The sequence below is a fragment of the Eurytemora carolleeae genome, unplaced genomic scaffold (genome assembly GCF_000591075.1).
Source record: "Eurytemora carolleeae unplaced genomic scaffold, Eaff_2.0 scaffold167, whole genome shotgun sequence".
Classification (NCBI taxonomy): domain Eukaryota; kingdom Metazoa; phylum Arthropoda; class Copepoda; order Calanoida; family Temoridae; genus Eurytemora; species Eurytemora carolleeae.
In genome coordinates this window covers 323,443-341,470 of record NW_019396219.1, presented here as the reverse complement: position 1 = coordinate 341,470, position 18,028 = coordinate 323,443, and the positions used below count along the sequence as shown (strand labels likewise).

Sequence of the window (18,028 nt, the reverse complement as noted above, 5' to 3'; positions counted from 1 at the left end):
AGCCCATTACTTTTGTCCAACCCCTGGTATACCTGCAAAAGAATAAGAAATGAAAGGTTGTGGATAGAACTACAAGAAGAGCTACATGATCCTCCACGGATCGCCTGCAGGTCATTCTGAACGAAAGTTTTAATAAAATCCTGAAAAAAATCCTACTTTTTGGGATTTAGGGCAAAGGAGGTTTCGTAATTGTTAACTGAATAAAGCAATATGTAGATTGCGGATTGCAGATTTCCCCAAATTGGTTAAGTACATAAATAAAATATTAACCCCCCCCCCACACTTCCCATATTAAAAACTGATGAACCAAACCAAACTGATAAACTTTGGAATTGAACCAAAACCCGGATATATGGACCAATTCACAAATACCATAGAATTATGAGTTCATATCTTAATGCTCAGTAATCCTGTAATTCCCCTCTTCACGCTCAGCTCGTTTAAAGAGATTTTAAAAAAGTATATAGTGGGGGGGGGGTAGTCCCACACATTTGGCACCTCCAGGGTGAGGGCTGAATCCCCCATACCCCCTTGTAAATCTCATTTAGCAGCTTCGCACGGGCGTGGCACATCTCAACTTTTTTTTTGGGGGGGGGGATTTCTCTAGTATTCCAACTATTTAAAAAATTTAAGAAGAGAGTGATTGATGCCGGTGGGTTGATCCAGAAATAATTTTCATATTGCGCTCTACACTCGAATTCAATGGGTACTGGACATTATTTAGATATAAATAAATACAAATAAATCTATGAGAATAGAGGAACACAGTCTTCATAACATCTGTATTAAAAAACCAGGGACTTGAAAAAAAAATAATTTAATACATAAAAATCATGAAAATGTGTTAAACATGTTGCGTTTCAATTTTAGTTTACTGTAAAGCTAAATATTTTCTAATTTGGGAAGTCATTGTCATATATTTAGTCTATTTTTTCATTGTCATATATTTAGTCTATTTTTTCATTGTCAACTAAAAATTAAAGATGATTCTAGAAGGACAAACTATCAAGGTTTCCCAGAATATATTTGAGGGTAGGAACATCATCTCTCTGAACAAATTAAATTACAGAATCCTATTTTTTCATTGTCAACTAAAAATTTATCTTTTTGGTTTTACGGCAATAATTTTTCATAAATCAATTCAAATAAAAAGTCAATGTTGGGACTAGAAGAAAGGGTTACGAAGCAACCGGAATTTCTATTTTTTGTTCAATAAAAATGAAACGCGTTAAGTGATGTTTAAAAAAAAAGAAAACTAGTGATTGATAATAATCACTCATATAGGCTTGAAGAGCCATGACAGATTCAACAATAAAAAACCTACCAGAGAAAAATTGTAAAGCTCATGGTTCATTAAAACTATGATGTTTTTTATAAAAGGAGGAGGAAGGAGGGGTAGGGGAGTAAACCAGTGTAAGTAGAATAAAATTTAGAAAATATTCTGGGGATTTCAAGAATTTAGGGAGCTAATTTCAAATCATGCGAATCATTGTACCAGGTATTTGAAACATTTGAAATGGTCAAAGGTCCCCCCCCCTGCCTCCCTACCCCATTTTTAGCTTTTACTATAAAAAGGAAATGCAGCAAACATTCTTTTTGTAAGAAGTTAGATTTAACCAGAGTTAAAGATGCCGCGGGAGCTAAGCCTTTAATTCAAATTTAACTCGAGTTTTTCCCAGTTAACAATTCTTTCAAAATGAAATAATAATGAGTATGACATTGAGTACTTGAGGGAGAATGCAACAATAATGAGAATGATATATAGTACCTGAGGGAGAATGCAACAATAATGAGAATGATAGTTATAAGTACCTGAGGGAGAATGCAAGAAAAATGAGTATGATATTAACTACCTGAGGGAGAATGCAACAATAATGAGAATGATATATATAAGTACCTGAGGGAGAATTCAAGAATAATGAGTATGATATTAACTACCTGAGGGAGAATACAACAATAATGAGAATGATATAGTACCTGAGGGAGAATGCAAGAATAATGAGTATGATATTAACTACCTGAGGGAGAATACAACAATAATGAGAATGATATAAAGTACCTGAGGGAGAATTCAGCAATTATGAGAATGCCTATGAGTACCTGAGAGAAAATGTAACTATATTGACTACCTGTGGGAGAATACAACATTTTTGAGTGCCTGAGGGAGAATGCAACATTTGTGAGTGCCTGAGGGAGAATGCAAATATTATGAGTACCTGAAGGAGAATGCAACTATAATGAGTTCCTGTGAGGGAATACAATATTTTTGAGTACCTGAGGGAGAATACAACAATATTAACTAACTGAGGGAGAATACAACAATATTAACTACCTGAGGGAGAATGCAACAATAATGAGAAAGTTTCCTAACATAAAGATGATTCTAGAAGGACAAACTATCAAGGTTTCCCAGAATATATTTGAGGGTAGGAACATCATCTCTCTGAACAAATTAAATTACAGAATCCCTAAATCACCTTATCACAGACTCATCAGCTTCAAGCAAATGAGTTAAAGGGTTACTCACAAAGGATGAGACTTTAAAGACGATCGTACGAAATCTGTTATTAGTCCGTTTTCTTCGGAAACCATCAAAATACTCAATTGAATACAAAAACAAAAATCAAGCTTCTCATCGTTATAATTTTAGAGTTTTGAGTCATCTTAACAGTCTCATTCTTTGTGAGTAACCTTGTAGTTTACGAGTTCGTTCTTTTTAAATATGTGAAATAAAGTCAATAATCTTGATATTTCATTGAAGAAACTGTTCTTGTCACGTTTAATATAAACCATTATCTGATCAAAAATGTAAAAGTTATGATCTCTTGTCTATTTAAAACAGTGTTTATTAATTGATGAGACAAATCTGGTCAGGTACCCTTGTGAACAGGACATGCCACTCCATTAATAGGGAGGCAGGGTACCCTTGTGAACAGGACATGCCACTCCATTAATATGGAGGCAGGGTACCCTTGTGAACAGGACATGCCACTCCATTAATATGGANTTAATTGATGAGACAAATCTGGTCAGGTACCCTTGTGAACAGGACATGCCACTCCATTAATAGAGAGGAACAATTCAAATTACATTTACAGTTCCTTTGAAGGGACTGTAAACGTAATTTTAATTGATCCTCCATGCACATATGGTAATGCTCGATTAACAAAGACACCCTTAAAAGCTTTGTCTGATCAAGTTTGAATTAGATTTTAGTTTCTTTGAAATGTTTATTTTCATTTGCGGTTTCTCTTCGAAAGTGACTTGCGCATTGTTTTTATCAGACTAAGCATTCAATTAAGTGTACATTGTAAATAGGGCATTGTCATCTTTGTATCGAGGGTCACATGACATTACAGTTACAATTCCTTTAGGCTGACACAGTTTTTATATAAAGATATTGATATGGTCCCTAACTTATGGAATTAATAAATAATTCATCATTAAACCTTACCTAAATCCAGTAAAAATATAAAGAACAGTGAGTGGTAGGATTAATAACTCGGAGAGAACTCTTACTTTGTCCTCAGTAGACTCAATGCTGAAAAATTAATAAATTATAATTTAAAAATATATCTACCTCTAATTAAACGTGACATTTTCTTGATTAAAACAGGAAAATATCGTATTCTAAAAATGTATTGCGGCCTTCATTCTTGAATCTAAATTTACAAGTCTGATTCTAGGAAAAGTTTTTTTTTTAAATCCCCTAATCCTGGTTTTCCTAAATGAGGTTTGTCTGTTTTTTTATTGAGCGGATTAGTATAAATATAAAGAATTTTCAAATTTCTAAATTTATGAAATGAAATTTAAACTTTGCATCTGATAAATAAACAATATATTTTTTATATAAAAAAGCTTTAAAAGCTAATAATTGAATAATCTTGTTGAGTTTCAAGCCTGGCCATTATTTAGTAATGTTATGTCCAGTGAAACACCCTGTAGTATTCTTGCTTTTGCTTCTTTATAACAATCAAAATATTGTAAATTTACAGAATATGTGGCAAATGCCCTACTCCAATAAATACTTTTAGATCAGTACCAATCCAGGTACAACTCAATCTCGAACTCCAGGTTCTCCATTAATACCTTGGTCAGTATCAATCCAGATACGACTCTATCTGTATTCTGTCTTACAAGATACAACTCGATCTAGAATTCAAGGTTCCTCAGTAATACCACGGTCAATATAAATCAGGATATGACTCAGGTATCTGTCTTACAAGATACAACTCGATCTAGAACTCAAGGTTCATCTTGAATACCATAGTCAATATATATCCAGATACGACTCAGCCTGTGTTCTCAGGTTTCTGTCTTACGAGATACAACTCGATCCCTCTCGTTTATACACGAGGCATAAGTTTAAGAAAAGCAAGGCTAGGATCATAAAACAATTGAAGCCATGTCAATTAACTGTACCTCCAAAGTCCGCAAGGATTGTTTGTAGACCAGTTTCCAGATTGACAGCTCTCTTGTAAACCAGACGCTTCTGGTATCCTGCTCTCTTCTGGTATCCTACTTTCTTCTGGTATCCTACTCTCTTCTGGTATCCAACCCTCTTCTATCACAGGATAATCGGCAGAAGAACTAAAAATTAAAGAGACTGTAAGTGTAATTTCAAGTAACCCATCATTTAAAGAGTGCCTTGCAACACTGAGATATCTTTCATTCTTAACCAGGCAACCCTATGAATGGCACCGCTTCTGAATCGGACATGCCAATCTTTGAAATGAAGGGTCACTTAAAATTACGTTTTTAAAACTTTAACTTTTGAATCTATAAAGGCACTATTCATTAGATGAAGTTTACATTAAAGGTTAACCACACAATATGAGAATTCAAAGACGACTGTAGAGAGTTATTCACCATAGTTTCAGTAGAAGTAAATATTTCTAATTACTGATTGCAGGATTCATAACTTTGATTGGATAATGAAATAGATAGAAAAATAGCTGTTATCACCATACTAATTCTATTGGTTTAGAATATACAACAAACACATGTCTGAACCCTGATTGGATCATGCGCTAATGGAGTGCATTCAGTCTTTGTTCTTACCATGAGGGTTCAATAAACTTTTTTTTTATTTATAAATTCTTTAATTGCCGGATCGAATTTTAATGAGCAAACCGGGACAGTGCGCCAAAAAATTCCCTTCTCGGTAAAGGATTTGAGTCTTTGCCATAAACTCTGATTTTCTAATCCCTATATCTTTGCAACCCAATGTAGTGAACCTTAGATATTTTAAACTATGAATTCAGTTAGATTAAATAATCTAAGATTGAAATATCAAAGTTTTACAGCAGCAGGTTGCAAAGATATAGGGATTGGAAAATTTGTGTTTGTGGTAAAGACTCAATTCCTTTATGAGTTTGAGGTTGTCAGATAAGCCTCATCTATGGTGAGTAACCTGTAAGTGTTACCTGTTTACTGAACTAGATTCAATCAGCAGCCGATAACACATGGATTCAGGTACTATACAATAAGAAGTAACATTTAGCATTACATTTTTGTCTTTAATTAAGAGGCTCCTCAAATATATGATTATTTTCTTGTTACAAAATATTACATGCAATTCTAAATGAATTGACTATTTGCCACAAACCCAAATTTTCTATCCGTATACCTTTCCAACCTGATAGTTAAAACTGTTGATATTTTAAGCATATTTGATCTAACAGAATTCATAGTTTGAAATATTTAAAGGTCAACAATATTAGGTTGCAAATATATAGGAATTAAAAAATCAGAGTTTGTGGCAAAAAAAATGAATTCCTTTGTACTCTTAGAGAAGACATAGAGCACAATTGAAACCCCCTACAACACTGAAATGTGTTAAAACAAACCCTGAAATGATGCCTTTTTCTATAGGTTCTTTCGAATTTTATTATAGCAATTTTTTAATTAGTTTTTTTTTCGCTCCAACCAAATTTTTCGAAAACAAATACATTTTTGAAAAGGGAAATGATTTCAAATTTTTAAATGAAAAGTTATACCTAGTTTATCAGAAATACTAAGGTTCAGGTAATCTCTGAAAACATTTTTGTAAAACATGCTTTCCACAGTGATTTAACCGTTTGGTCCTTGTGCCAGCTATAGCAGCGACTTTCGGTCACATTTTTACCCAATTAAATATAAATTTTTCGTTTGTACTCTTTTGTACTTTATGTCGTGGTGCATTTTTTACGAAAAACTAGAAAATTACAACTCCGTAAGTTAAAAGCTTGTTAAATTATAGAGCAAAACTCTTCTAGTTAAATTATAGACCAAAACTCTTTAAGTTAAATTATAGAACAAAACTCTTAAAGTTCAATTATAGACCAAAACTCTTTAAGTTAAATTTTAGACCAAAACTCTTCAAGTTAAATTATAAACCAAAACTCTTCTAGTTAAATTATAGACCAAAACTCTTTAAGTTAAATTATAGACCAAAACTCTTTGAGTTAAATTATAGACCAAAACTCTTTAAGCCAAATTATAAACTAAAACTTTTTAAGTAGTTAAATTATAGACCAACACTCTTAAGCCAAGTTATAAACCAAAACTTTTAAAGTAAAATGATAGACCAAAACGCGGTAAAATTTTAAGTTGAAGTAACTGAACACATCAAGCCTGGTGAGTCTAGGGTATGTCTGCATATATGTATTCACACAAAGTTCCATTATAAAGAGAAATTATAAGAATTTAACAACAAGAAAAGCACAGTTTTTTGGGCGTTTTTTATTGGGCGTTTTGTTTTGGAAGTTTTGTAACATTGGGCATGTTGTGCCCATATTGGGTTATTAAGATTTTCGTTTTTTTTATATCGGTTCAATCTATATATAAATTTGGCTTGTCTTGGTGTTTGTATGTCTGTTTGTTTGTATCCAATAAACGTTAAAATGGCTGAACCGATCGGGAAAATTTTTTTTGTGGGACCTCACGTGACCCCCAGGGAAGGTTAATAATTGATCAAAATTTAAAAAATTTGTGCTTAAAATATTTTTATTTTTGTAAAATTTTAAAAAAGTGCGCGTAAAAATATTATGAAATCTGCAAACTTTTTTGTTTTTGTTTTATACTGTATAAAGAGAAGATGATCACAGATAAAGCCACAATTAAAAGTTGAAATATAAGATGGGCGCCCTAAAAGCCTAGTCTATTTAAATTTCATTTAAGTGGTTTTAAGATTATACAAAAGTTCCTGGAAGGAGAAGAGCGGTTGAGAGTTTTCAGGGGAATTATTTTCTCCGATTCTCTTAAATATTTTAATAGATTAATGATGTATTTGAAAAATGTTTTAAATCCTAGATCTTTATTGAAAAAAGATTGATATTCGTCGAAAACATTTAATTTAAATTAATATGAATTTGCATAATGTAATATGCATTAAACAATTGAAATTATTTACGAATTGTAAAATGTTGAGAAACAGGACGTATATGTTGATGAAATATATTCTAAAATTTACAAAGATAAAGGGATGAGTAAATTTGAGTTAGTGGCAAGAACTCGAAATTCCGATATTTACGTTTTTTTATTAATTACAAATGTTAAATAAATAATATGTAGATATACTTACAACTCATAGTTGGAGTTGGTGAATAATGTGAGACTAACGTTATCCTGTAGGTTTTTCCTAAGATTAAGCCTAATCAGAATCAGAGTGATAAAATAATTTTAAAAAAAATAGCGGCTATTGGAAATGAAAGGTGTTCCAAAAAAGGATTTGTATAAATTACAGCTTTGATTTATCAAACCATCATCATTGTTTTGTAATCGGAAACATTTTAAATTATTAAGTTTTGTAAGTTAACAATATTTTTTAAAGAAGTGTCTGCCTAATTTACATTCTATACAACAGTTGTTGTTAAAACTTGGATTTGGAAAATTTTGTAATTTTCAATATTTTATAATATGGAATAATATGAAACATTTAGCTAACAGAAAAGTAATCGGAAACACGGGCATTTCGGAAACGTTTTATCGTGAGACACTTTTTTTTAGTTAAGAACTTTTTTTAACATTTGATCGATGATTTGATTAGTTTCCTGCATATCCAGGTGGTGGTGGGACGAGGTAGGAAGGCTGTACAAACCAGGAGCCAGAACACTATAAACTGAAGAAACTGGCGCCAAAACCTAGACATAGTTTTATTTTCAGATTCTTCACTTTTTTGTTTGTTTTTCTTTTAAAAAAAACATTTCGCGTCATTTTTGTGGAAAGTTAAGTTAAGTTAAGAACGTTAAAATATTTCAAAACAAATTTTAAGTATTAAATTAACGGTCTTATTTTTTAAAAATCTACAGAGCTAAACGTATTTTCACTGAATTTTGATAAACTTTAAGGCCCAGACAGTTGAAAACCACATTTTTCGCGTTAATGAATGATTTGAACCCTTTTTTAGGCCTTTGTTCCAAAAGATAGTAAATCGTAATTATCCTGTTTATTTGTTTGTTTGCATTTACGATCATAACTCATGAACCCCTTGACCGATTTGCCTCAAATACTGTTCGGGGAACTCGGTATAGAACAACGAAAATGTTCTGAGCTAGGTTTTAAAATATCAAATTGACTTTTTAAGGGAAAACTTGGTTTCTAGGCAAAGCGGATTCCCAAGTTAGCACTGTAATAATGTAACATCATACTAATTGAAAACTTGTTAAACTTTTCAGATTTTGAGGAGCTCTTTCATGGATCAAAAACTAACATGAAAAAAAAATCAAATATGTTTCCCAGCATTTGGTGCAGATCGGCAATTCCAAAAAAGTTAATCGAATACAAAGATTTAGTTTTGCTAAAAGTGAAAACAAAAAGTGTTTACTAACCTGCCTCTGATGAATGAATTCCATTTAGCAGTTAATAAATCAACCACAACACCTTCAATCAGATCCAGATGCTCATTTTCTACCTTAACAATCACTTTTTGTCTCCAATACATGCTATTATATAGCATAAAGGGGTGGAGGTCAATTGAAAATGAGAAAAAAGAACAAAAAAGAGGAAAATAATAAAATTATGAGGTTTTTTTCGGACAAATTAAACAAATTTATTCTCCGATTTTGTTGTCTGAATATCCTAAACAAACATAAACAAATCATATTCAAAGACGGAAACTTCTATTGAATTTATGATTAAATTTTTTATAATTAAATGTTTTCGATGTTCAATGTGATAAATTACAAATACAGGATTTCGCTGGTAGAACATATATTGAGTTGCTTTGATTTTGGTATATTTTTTCCCAGTATTTTCTTTGAGGGTAAAATTTTGATTTTGAACAAAAATGTTTTTCTAAATTTGCGTTTTTCCCATTTTTCAGGTAAATAATATTGAAAAGTTTATTAAAAGCAATCTTTAACCCAATAAAGGTCTGAATCTATTTATAGCCTAGGGTAGGTATGGCGGGCGTCCCAGTCCCATCCAAGAAAGGGCTTAAGAGAATAAGCGTAGGGATGAAATGCATGTTCATAGTCCAATATTTTAAGGCCAGCTTTTTGAATAAAAAATTAGACCGATAACTTTAATAGTTCAGGTGCTACGAAGGGTTGAAAAAAATTCCAAAATTCTAAAATTTAAAAATGTAAAATTTTTTGTTTTAAACAAATATCAAAGTGTAATACTTGTTTCTACAATCTACATCCATTTTTTAAGGGCTTTTAGAAAAAAATTTTTTAGATCTGAAGCTTTGGTAACAAAAAATTTATGGGCTATTTGAGAAAATTTGTTTACACAGACCAGACTTTTTACCGCCCTTAATGTTACAAAAAATCCTTTAAAGGAATTGAGTCTTCGTCGCAAAATTTTATTTTCCAATCCCTATATCTTTGCAACCCATTGTCGTAGAGCCTAGATATTTCAAACTATGGATACTGATAGATAAAATATTATAAGATTGAAATATCAAAGGTTTACACTATCAATTTGTTAAGAAATAGGGATTAGAAAATTTGAGTTTGTGGCAAAGAATCAATTCCTTTAAATTCATTCAAAGTCACAAATTTTCACGGTGCATAATGTCAAAAATGAAAGTGCTAGATCTAGCCTATATAGTATATATACCTTCATTTTTTGTAACATCCTCTAGATAATATAGAACACTCACCCCAAATACGATTAGATTAAGAGCACTCTTAGCATCAAGTTCTCCAGTATGAACATCAATAGTATCGAAGGAACTAAGAGGATATGCAGCACACACAACATGTCCAATCTATAATCATAGATTCAAAATAAAGTTGTTATTCTCTAATGTTATTATGTTAAACATTTCATTTTCTTTAGATAAAAGTCAAGATTTTAATGTCTCTCAGACAAAGATATATTCAAAGAAGAAGCATATCTTTCCATGTTAAGATTAACTGTTAGAAATAATTAAATTTGGCAGATTTACAAGTCTTATTTTCCCGCATTTCCATGATTTTAAAATAATGATTAATCATTTTGGTCAAAGCATTATGGGAAACACTGTGATTTATAACCAAAGCAAACAACAAGTGCTTTAAAATGCTAAACTGTACATGTATAGGGCTACATAAAAGCATGAGTGAGTTAGAGCGGTAAAAATCAAAGCCCAAGGCGTTGCGACACTTCAAAGTTGATCCTGTCCTAAAAATTGATGATACTTTGTGTAAGCAGGTTGAATCTATGTGGATTAGAATTTCATAGGCCCTAAATTTGAGTAAAAACTAACTTGGAAAGAAGCTTACATATATAAATTTTTATATTTTTATAAATCTGTTGTACCTGCCAGTAAACATCCCTTTCAATGTTTAGAATATGAAAAAACATTTTGGATTTTGCGAGTAGAGAGGCTAAGGTCAGTGGTGTTAATCCCTAAACAGAAAAATAGATTTTTTCTTGAAAAAAATATATTAAATTAAAGCGCATAGAAAATAAGAGCTTTACCATCGTTATTACCAATGTTAAAATACAAAAAATGACTAAACTTTATGAAAAATCAACTATATACAAATGTGGCGAAAGATAATCGATGACTATAGGTTGTAATATCTGAATGATTTGTTTGAAATTAAATAGATTTTTTACGGTCTAATTCGCAGGTTGCATCTTTCTGAATTTGTATGGACACTACGTTCTTCGGTATTTGTCGTTTTTAACAATTTTCTCCTTATAGACGCAACAGATAAAAGTAAGATTAGTAGCGATCAAAAACGCTTTTTTTATCGCATTAAGCCTATACCCCCTTTCATTTTTTGCGAACACTCCCTTTAAGGCTTTGAAATTTCAAACTTATATTATTTGATCTAACAGAATTTGCAGTTTTAAATATCTAAGGTCTACGACATTAGGTTGAAAATATATTGGGATTACAAAATTAGAGTTTGCGACAATTTCCTTAAGATTTTTCTGATATTTCAGAAAAGTTAAAAATGGTATGAATCATGAAACAAATGCTTTAAGGTTCGTTAACATAAAAGTTTGAATGTTTGGTTCTTTGGTTATTTTTTGCGTATTTGGTTCTACAGCTTGGATTGTTATGATATGGTTATTAAACAATCTTATTGTTATTAAAATAATTGGTTGAAAAACTGGATTACCTGATTATTGAATATTCTAGCATCAGCTCCTGTCTCATAGGCCATGTCAAACATGTCTTTCTTATTCAAGATTACCATCATGTGACAAACATTGTTTCCATTGGTATCCAACGCATTGGGATCTGCACCCTTGGCTAGTATCAGTCTAAAAGTATTCAATATTGAATTCAGATTAATTATTGTTTGAAAAAAACAGATGACAACCCGATTTTTGGAGTACGGGCGACAAAATCCTTCATATGCGTAGATTGAAAAAATCCTGTTTTAAAATGCAAAATTAACAATTTCAAATTCATATTCAGACAATTCTAGTTTACATTAGGGTGTCCGTATTGCTTATATATTTCACTTGCTTTTAAATTAGATTAAAAAAATTAACGGGCAACGACGGGCACTTTAGCTAGTAGTTATTAATAGTGAATTAGCTGTTATTTTCTTCATTCCTTTTTAACCATTTTTTTCTAATTCTTTCTCCCCTTATAAATATCTAACGTTGGTCAGCAGTGTGAAATTGTCAAATTGTTCATTATTTTGATGGCAACCCAGTTTAATATTAAGAATTGATTACATGTTTATACAATAACAGAATATAGAATTTATGTTTCTGTGCCATTTCTTGAAACACTTTTGTGAAAATCAGGCCTGACAGTTTTGCAGTGCAAATCTGTCAATACTTGTTGATGGAAAGGAAAAAGGCGCGCAAACTGGAATGTTACGGGAAAAAAATAATCAATTAGAGCTAAAATATGTGTTTTTAAAATAATACAATAAAAAATGTCGAGAACGAAGGACAACAATAGGAGTTTTGTGTTAAAAAGTTAAAAGTGATTTAAAAAATAGTAATAAATTTAAGCATTAAACCATTAAATGTGCAATTTGCTTATACATTTTAACCCCCCCCCCCCCATCCCGGCCCTTTAGAATAGTTGTTTTGATGGCCAAAGAGGGGAAGTTTTTGTATTTTTTGTTTAATTTACATTTTATGCTAAATTGTTTCCGACTACTGGGAATTATAGATTCTGTTTGAACAAGTTACAAGACAGGAAAATATTAAAGATATTAAGTATTCCACTTTGAACTACAAGGATAACCAGAAAACTGAAATAGAAAGACGAATTTTAGAATCAATTTTGAACTTTTTAAAAACCAAAGAGCATCAGACACAAAAACTGTAAACAAACCCATTTCACTAAATTAGTGATTTTATAGCTGTATAGTATAAAATCGCATCAAACGCTTAAGTATTGCTATAATGTCGTCTTCCATTTTCACTGTGTTTCTGGCTATTTCTGTATTAAATATGTATTCAATAAAGGAACTGAGTTTTTGCCTCAAACTCTGATATTTTAATCCCTATCTTTGCAATCCGATGTCGTTATAGAACGTAAAATTTTGTTCAAAAAATATTTTAAGTTTGAAATATCCAAATTTTACACCATCAAGCTGTGAAGATAGAGGGATTAGAATGTGTGGCAAGAATTCAGTTCCTGTATTCAAACCAACGATTATATTGAAACTTCACATATTTTTACTGAACGCAAGTAATGCAAGGCATGCACAATTTCTTTGAAAAGTTATTACTTTTGACTGTTGAGAATGCAACGTTAAAAAAAAACCTAATATGTGTTGGCAATATCTCACTATCGCACATTTAATGTGAAAAAACAAACATTTTGTTCAAAATTATAGAACAGAATGGCACAACTTATTATATAGTATATACCTTATAATTCTGTTTATAACTTCGAGAACATTTTTCGTTTTTTTTGACAAGTAATTAGCAATTCTCCAAAAATTTTGGGCGAGAGCTTTCAACCTTCGGATCACTGTGTAAGCAGGGACGTTAACGTTTTTATTAATTTGAAAAACGATCGTTTCATAATGAAAACGACAATGAAAAATCGATAACGAAACGATAGTTTTTCAAAAAGTTCGTTTTTTAAAAATGGTCGTTTTTAAATCGATCATTTTTAAAAACGATCATTATTCATATGTATAAACCGTCGTTTCATTAACGATCTTTAACGACGACCCTTCGTTAACGATCGTTAACGAAAAGAGGAAACCGACCTGAAGGGCATCTGCACGATAGTTTTTTCAAAACGATAGTTTTTCCAAAAACGACCGTTTTCATAAAGTTCGTCGTTTCGTTAACGATCGTTAACATAATTGTCAATAAATTTTTTTTCAAACACGATCGTTTTTTCAAAAACGATCTTTTTTCAAAAGCGATCGTTTTTAAAAAGCAGTCGTAAAAAACCGGTCACAAAAAGATTTTTTTTCCAAACAAAACCATTGTTTTTGAAAAAGATTGAAAAACGAAACAAAAAAAAGATTGTTAAACGATCGTTTTCAAAAACGATTAACAACACTATATGCAAGTTGTTCCTTAAGTTTTAAAAACAACAAAATGTTCACCTGTAACACTCTTCTTGGCCCAGGCAAGCTGCAAAACATAGAGGATATTCACCCCAGTACACATGTCCCTTTTCAAGAAAACAAATTAAATCAAATAATGATAGCTTTTCAATTTCATAGTCTTCCAAATGATCTTCCAAATGCGGGGGTGGGTCAATTTATATGATTCCAATCATGTGAAGAAGGAATGGGATATTTTACTGCAAAACATCAATTTCTTCTTCACAAAACTGTTTAGATTGACAGTATACGTACAATTGCGGAGAAATAATTTAAAATTCTCCAGAATTTTTCCCTCTGTTATAGATTACCTGATAATCAGTGTGAGCATTCATAATAACCCGTTCTGAGTCCAGTGTATCCATCCTGTTCGTCTGTTGGTCTTCAGTGCACATAAAATTACCGAAACATGCCTCCTGGAAATTGAAAAAAAAATAATTATATCCCAAAAATTTCGAAACTATTTTAAAACTAAAATTCAAAATTCAATGAACAATTTGATCATCAAAATGGTTCAAACTTAAAAATAGAAGTTATTTGTTAAGTTATTTGGGTAATTTCACAGTAAACGAAACATTCTATTCGGTGTTGATTGGTATTAGTTGAATTGCGCTCGAATTCTGAACGAAAAATCGGCTTTTTTCTCCGGCCACAGTCGTCTTTGAAAAGTAAGACTAATACCAATCAACAGCGAATAGGCTGTTTAGTTTACCCTCAAATTACCCAAATAAGTGAACGGTCCCTTTAAGATAAGTGAAAAACATGTTATTGTGCAAGTGCTGTTGATCGTTATTGGTTTGTTTTTCTTTATATATCTTTCTCAGGGTAAACATCTCACATAGTGAGAAATTTTTTTTTCTTCAAAATTTGCTTTTGCTAAATTTTTTATTTGTGTTTATTTTAAATTTAAACTGGGACAAAAATGCAAAAGCTAAAACTATAATTATTTTGGTTCGTTTTTCAATTTTTTAAAAAATAAAAAAATCGTTGGAATTTAAAATTTTTTTTGATTTACAAAACTACTTGTGCATACCTGATAGTTGACTCCAGCATCAAGAAGATATTTAACTATTGCTGGACTCTCATTTACAGTTGCCAGATGGAGAACATTCTCACCATAGTACTCTTCACTGATGAAGATATCATTGATCAACTGAAAAATAAAGAATATTTGATTTATTCGATTTGAGAAAATGATGATTCTCATTTTAGCTTAATCTACAAGAAGTTCAGAAAATAAATGCAAAAGAGGCTGGAACTTTTGAACAGATGAAGAGATAATCCCTTCATTGCACTAATCTGCTTCTCTAGACTATACCCCAAGGCCAGAATTAAATTTAATTCACTGACCAAACTCTTCATTAATATAATTCACTATGTTTTTTTTCTGATTTAACTTCAATCATCTTCCGAGAAGGCGTCTAACCAGAGTTTGAGTTACAGATATGTATAGCTTGAAAAACCAGATGTCAGGGTCGAAAATAGTTGGATTAAAGTTAAAAGCTATAAGAACAGCAAAAATGTGTAAAGATATGTTTGTAACCTTTGGAAATCGTTTAATCATTCGTTTGGCAAGCTCAATGTGTGTAGAGGTAGGAATGAGAAAGCACACATGTAAACCAGTTTCTCCAACCGCTCCACGCTTTGACAGGCGCCAACAGCACTCTCGGAACATTTCAGGATCTCAAATAAGAGTTTGTTAGTGATTTCATTAATCTATATAAAAAAGTTCATACATATTTATTTATGTATTTGTTAGCTATAGCTGGCCAAACGTTTGAACTGAATGGGCTAACGTTTTTTGAGGAAACCCATGGTAAAATTTTGTAAAATTCCACGGGCAACGCCGGCATTTCAGCTAGTTTTCTATGTAATAAAGCTCTTTGCTCATATATGGCTATATGTTAGTTATAATGGGCCAAACGTACGGCTGGACCAAATGAGCTGAATTTTTTAGGGAACCCATTGGTGCCCGGTAAGTAACAAAAGCTAAAACAATTTTTTTCAAACCAATTTTTTTCTCATTTTTTTTTGAAATTCCACGGGCACCTTAGCTAGTTATTAATATGCATGTTAGAGATTTTATTAATTTAATGATTTGTTTAAATGATTTAATGATCTGTTTAGATGATTTAATGATTTGTTTAAATCATTAAATAGTTATTATACGCTCTGCTTTCAGTTTGGAGCGATGTTTTAACCTTTTAGATCTAAATATTCAAAATAAACCATATTAATTATCTTTCTTTTTTCATATCAAATTGATATTGTTTTTTTTTTACCTTTTTCGGGAGAATACTTCTTAGTTGCTTCTGCAACAATATCACTTGTTTCGAAGTCAAAATTATCCACTGCTTCTCCTGCAACAGAATATTGCTTTTAAAAGTATAGATTAAAAAATCCTAGAAAACATATTTAGTAGTTTTATTTAACTATATTTCACCTAAATCCCTAATCTGAGGCAGTTGATTGTCTCTAGACCGCTCCGAGTTTCTCAGAAAAATAAGCTCAGAAATTGGAACCATTCTGCCTCGACCCTACATATTATAGATCAGGGTTTTAAACATACAGTGAGAACTATAAAACTGTGGAGTAGGAAGACAATATTGAAGCATAAATTAAGTGTCTTTGATTTTGTTACAAAGCAAATAGTTTTATTAAAAACTTTTAAATCTCTTATAGGTCTGTTCACACTGCTCAATTGTACAGGGTGTCCCAATAAACATGAGAATTCAGTGACGAATTCGATATCGTCTTTGTTATGAATTAGCATTGTAATACCTAATTTCAAAAACCATAATATTATTATGTCTGATAGAGTTTATTTTATGAAAATGGTAAATGGCTGTAAAGATGTGTCGATAATGTCTCCGCAAGATGAACAGTGAAGACGGACAAGTTTACTCTGTTAGTATACCGTAATTTTCTTGTTTTGCTAAGTACAACAGTATGCAGTCAAAACAACCAAACAAATTGTAAACATAGCAGACGAAAATCTTACAGATTACAGCTTTCTCAGTAGGTATCAATATACTAAATTAAAGAATTATTTAAAAAGACGATATCGAATTCGTCACTGAATTCCCATTATTATTGGTAAACCCTGTAGTATATCATGTTCATAACACCGAATTCTTAAAATTTTTAAAAGTCAGGAACAATTTGTTCAAAATTATGAACATATCGTTGGAGATATTTCACAAAATGTCGGAAATTTTTTTTTTAATTATTACAAAATGGAAGGAATTGTTACCAAATGGAAGAAATCGTTAACAATTATGGAAGGAATTGGAATCAAATGGAAAGAATTGTTAATAAATAGAAGAAATTATTTACAAATTGAAGGAAGTTAATAGAAAAAATTGTTACCAAATAGAAAGAATTGTTAATAAATGGAAGGAATTGCTAATGAATGGAAGTCATCGTTAACAGATGGAAGATATTGTTAACAATTATGAAAGAAATTATTAATAAATGGAAGGAATTGCAAATGAATGGAAGTCATCGTTAACAAATGGAAGGAATTGTTAACAATTGTGAAAGAAATTATTAACAAATGGAAGGAATTTTTAACAAATGGATGGAATTGTTAACAATTATGGAAGTCGTTATAAGCAAAGGTTACAAATGTAACAGGACAGTGAGAACCAGAAAACTCTTGAATAGAAAACGACTTCATAGACTTTATACACTCCAGTTTTAACTTTAATTAGTGCAATGAATGTTTGTGAAGTTAAGTTACCTCATTATAAAGGAAGGGTTTCAGTTTAACATCTATTTTACAAAAACATTATCTTTCGAAAACTTCCTGATTTTGAGCTATTTAAGAATTGAAATCATAATATGAATGTCATGTTTTAAAAGTCCATTTTCAAATCCTTTAACCGAAGAATGTTTTCTCCTCTTAAATGATTCAAATCAATATTTTTGTAAATTTTCCTAATGCCTCATCCAGTTCTCTGTAGTTCTTTTTCTTCTGACACTTTAGCATTAATTCAAAAAGATATCCTCCTCCTTAAATATTAAAACAAGGATTTTATTTGCTGCTTATGGGAATTTAAGTCCCC

General features: G+C 31.2%; 1 protein-coding gene across 1 annotated transcript in view; it reads right to left on the bottom strand.

Annotated features, from left to right (window-relative positions):
- Positions 1-17,739, bottom strand: part of LOC111698487 (transient receptor potential cation channel subfamily V member 6) — a gene marked incomplete at its 5' end in the record, with an annotated part of 31,026 nt that extends 13,287 nt beyond the window's left edge. Inside the window, 20 exons of the mRNA XM_023468836.1 lie at positions 33-116; positions 2,333-2,443; positions 3,455-3,541; positions 4,423-4,590; positions 5,427-5,478; positions 6,000-6,034; positions 7,187-7,240; positions 7,565-7,621; positions 8,034-8,123; positions 8,811-8,893; positions 10,088-10,195; positions 10,729-10,818; positions 11,544-11,688; positions 13,962-14,029; positions 14,273-14,377; positions 14,995-15,114; positions 15,505-15,644; positions 16,244-16,321; positions 16,405-16,498; positions 17,704-17,739. Coding sequence (XP_023324604.1) covers positions 33-116; positions 2,333-2,443; positions 3,455-3,541; positions 4,423-4,590; positions 5,427-5,478; positions 6,000-6,034; positions 7,187-7,240; positions 7,565-7,621; positions 8,034-8,123; positions 8,811-8,893; positions 10,088-10,195; positions 10,729-10,818; positions 11,544-11,688; positions 13,962-14,029; positions 14,273-14,377; positions 14,995-15,114; positions 15,505-15,644; positions 16,244-16,321; positions 16,405-16,498; positions 17,704-17,739 — 1,805 coding nt within the window. The remainder of the gene's footprint in view (positions 1-32; positions 117-2,332; positions 2,444-3,454; positions 3,542-4,422; positions 4,591-5,426; positions 5,479-5,999; positions 6,035-7,186; positions 7,241-7,564; positions 7,622-8,033; positions 8,124-8,810; positions 8,894-10,087; positions 10,196-10,728; positions 10,819-11,543; positions 11,689-13,961; positions 14,030-14,272; positions 14,378-14,994; positions 15,115-15,504; positions 15,645-16,243; positions 16,322-16,404; positions 16,499-17,703) is intronic.
- Positions 17,740-18,028: the final 289 nt, after the last annotated feature.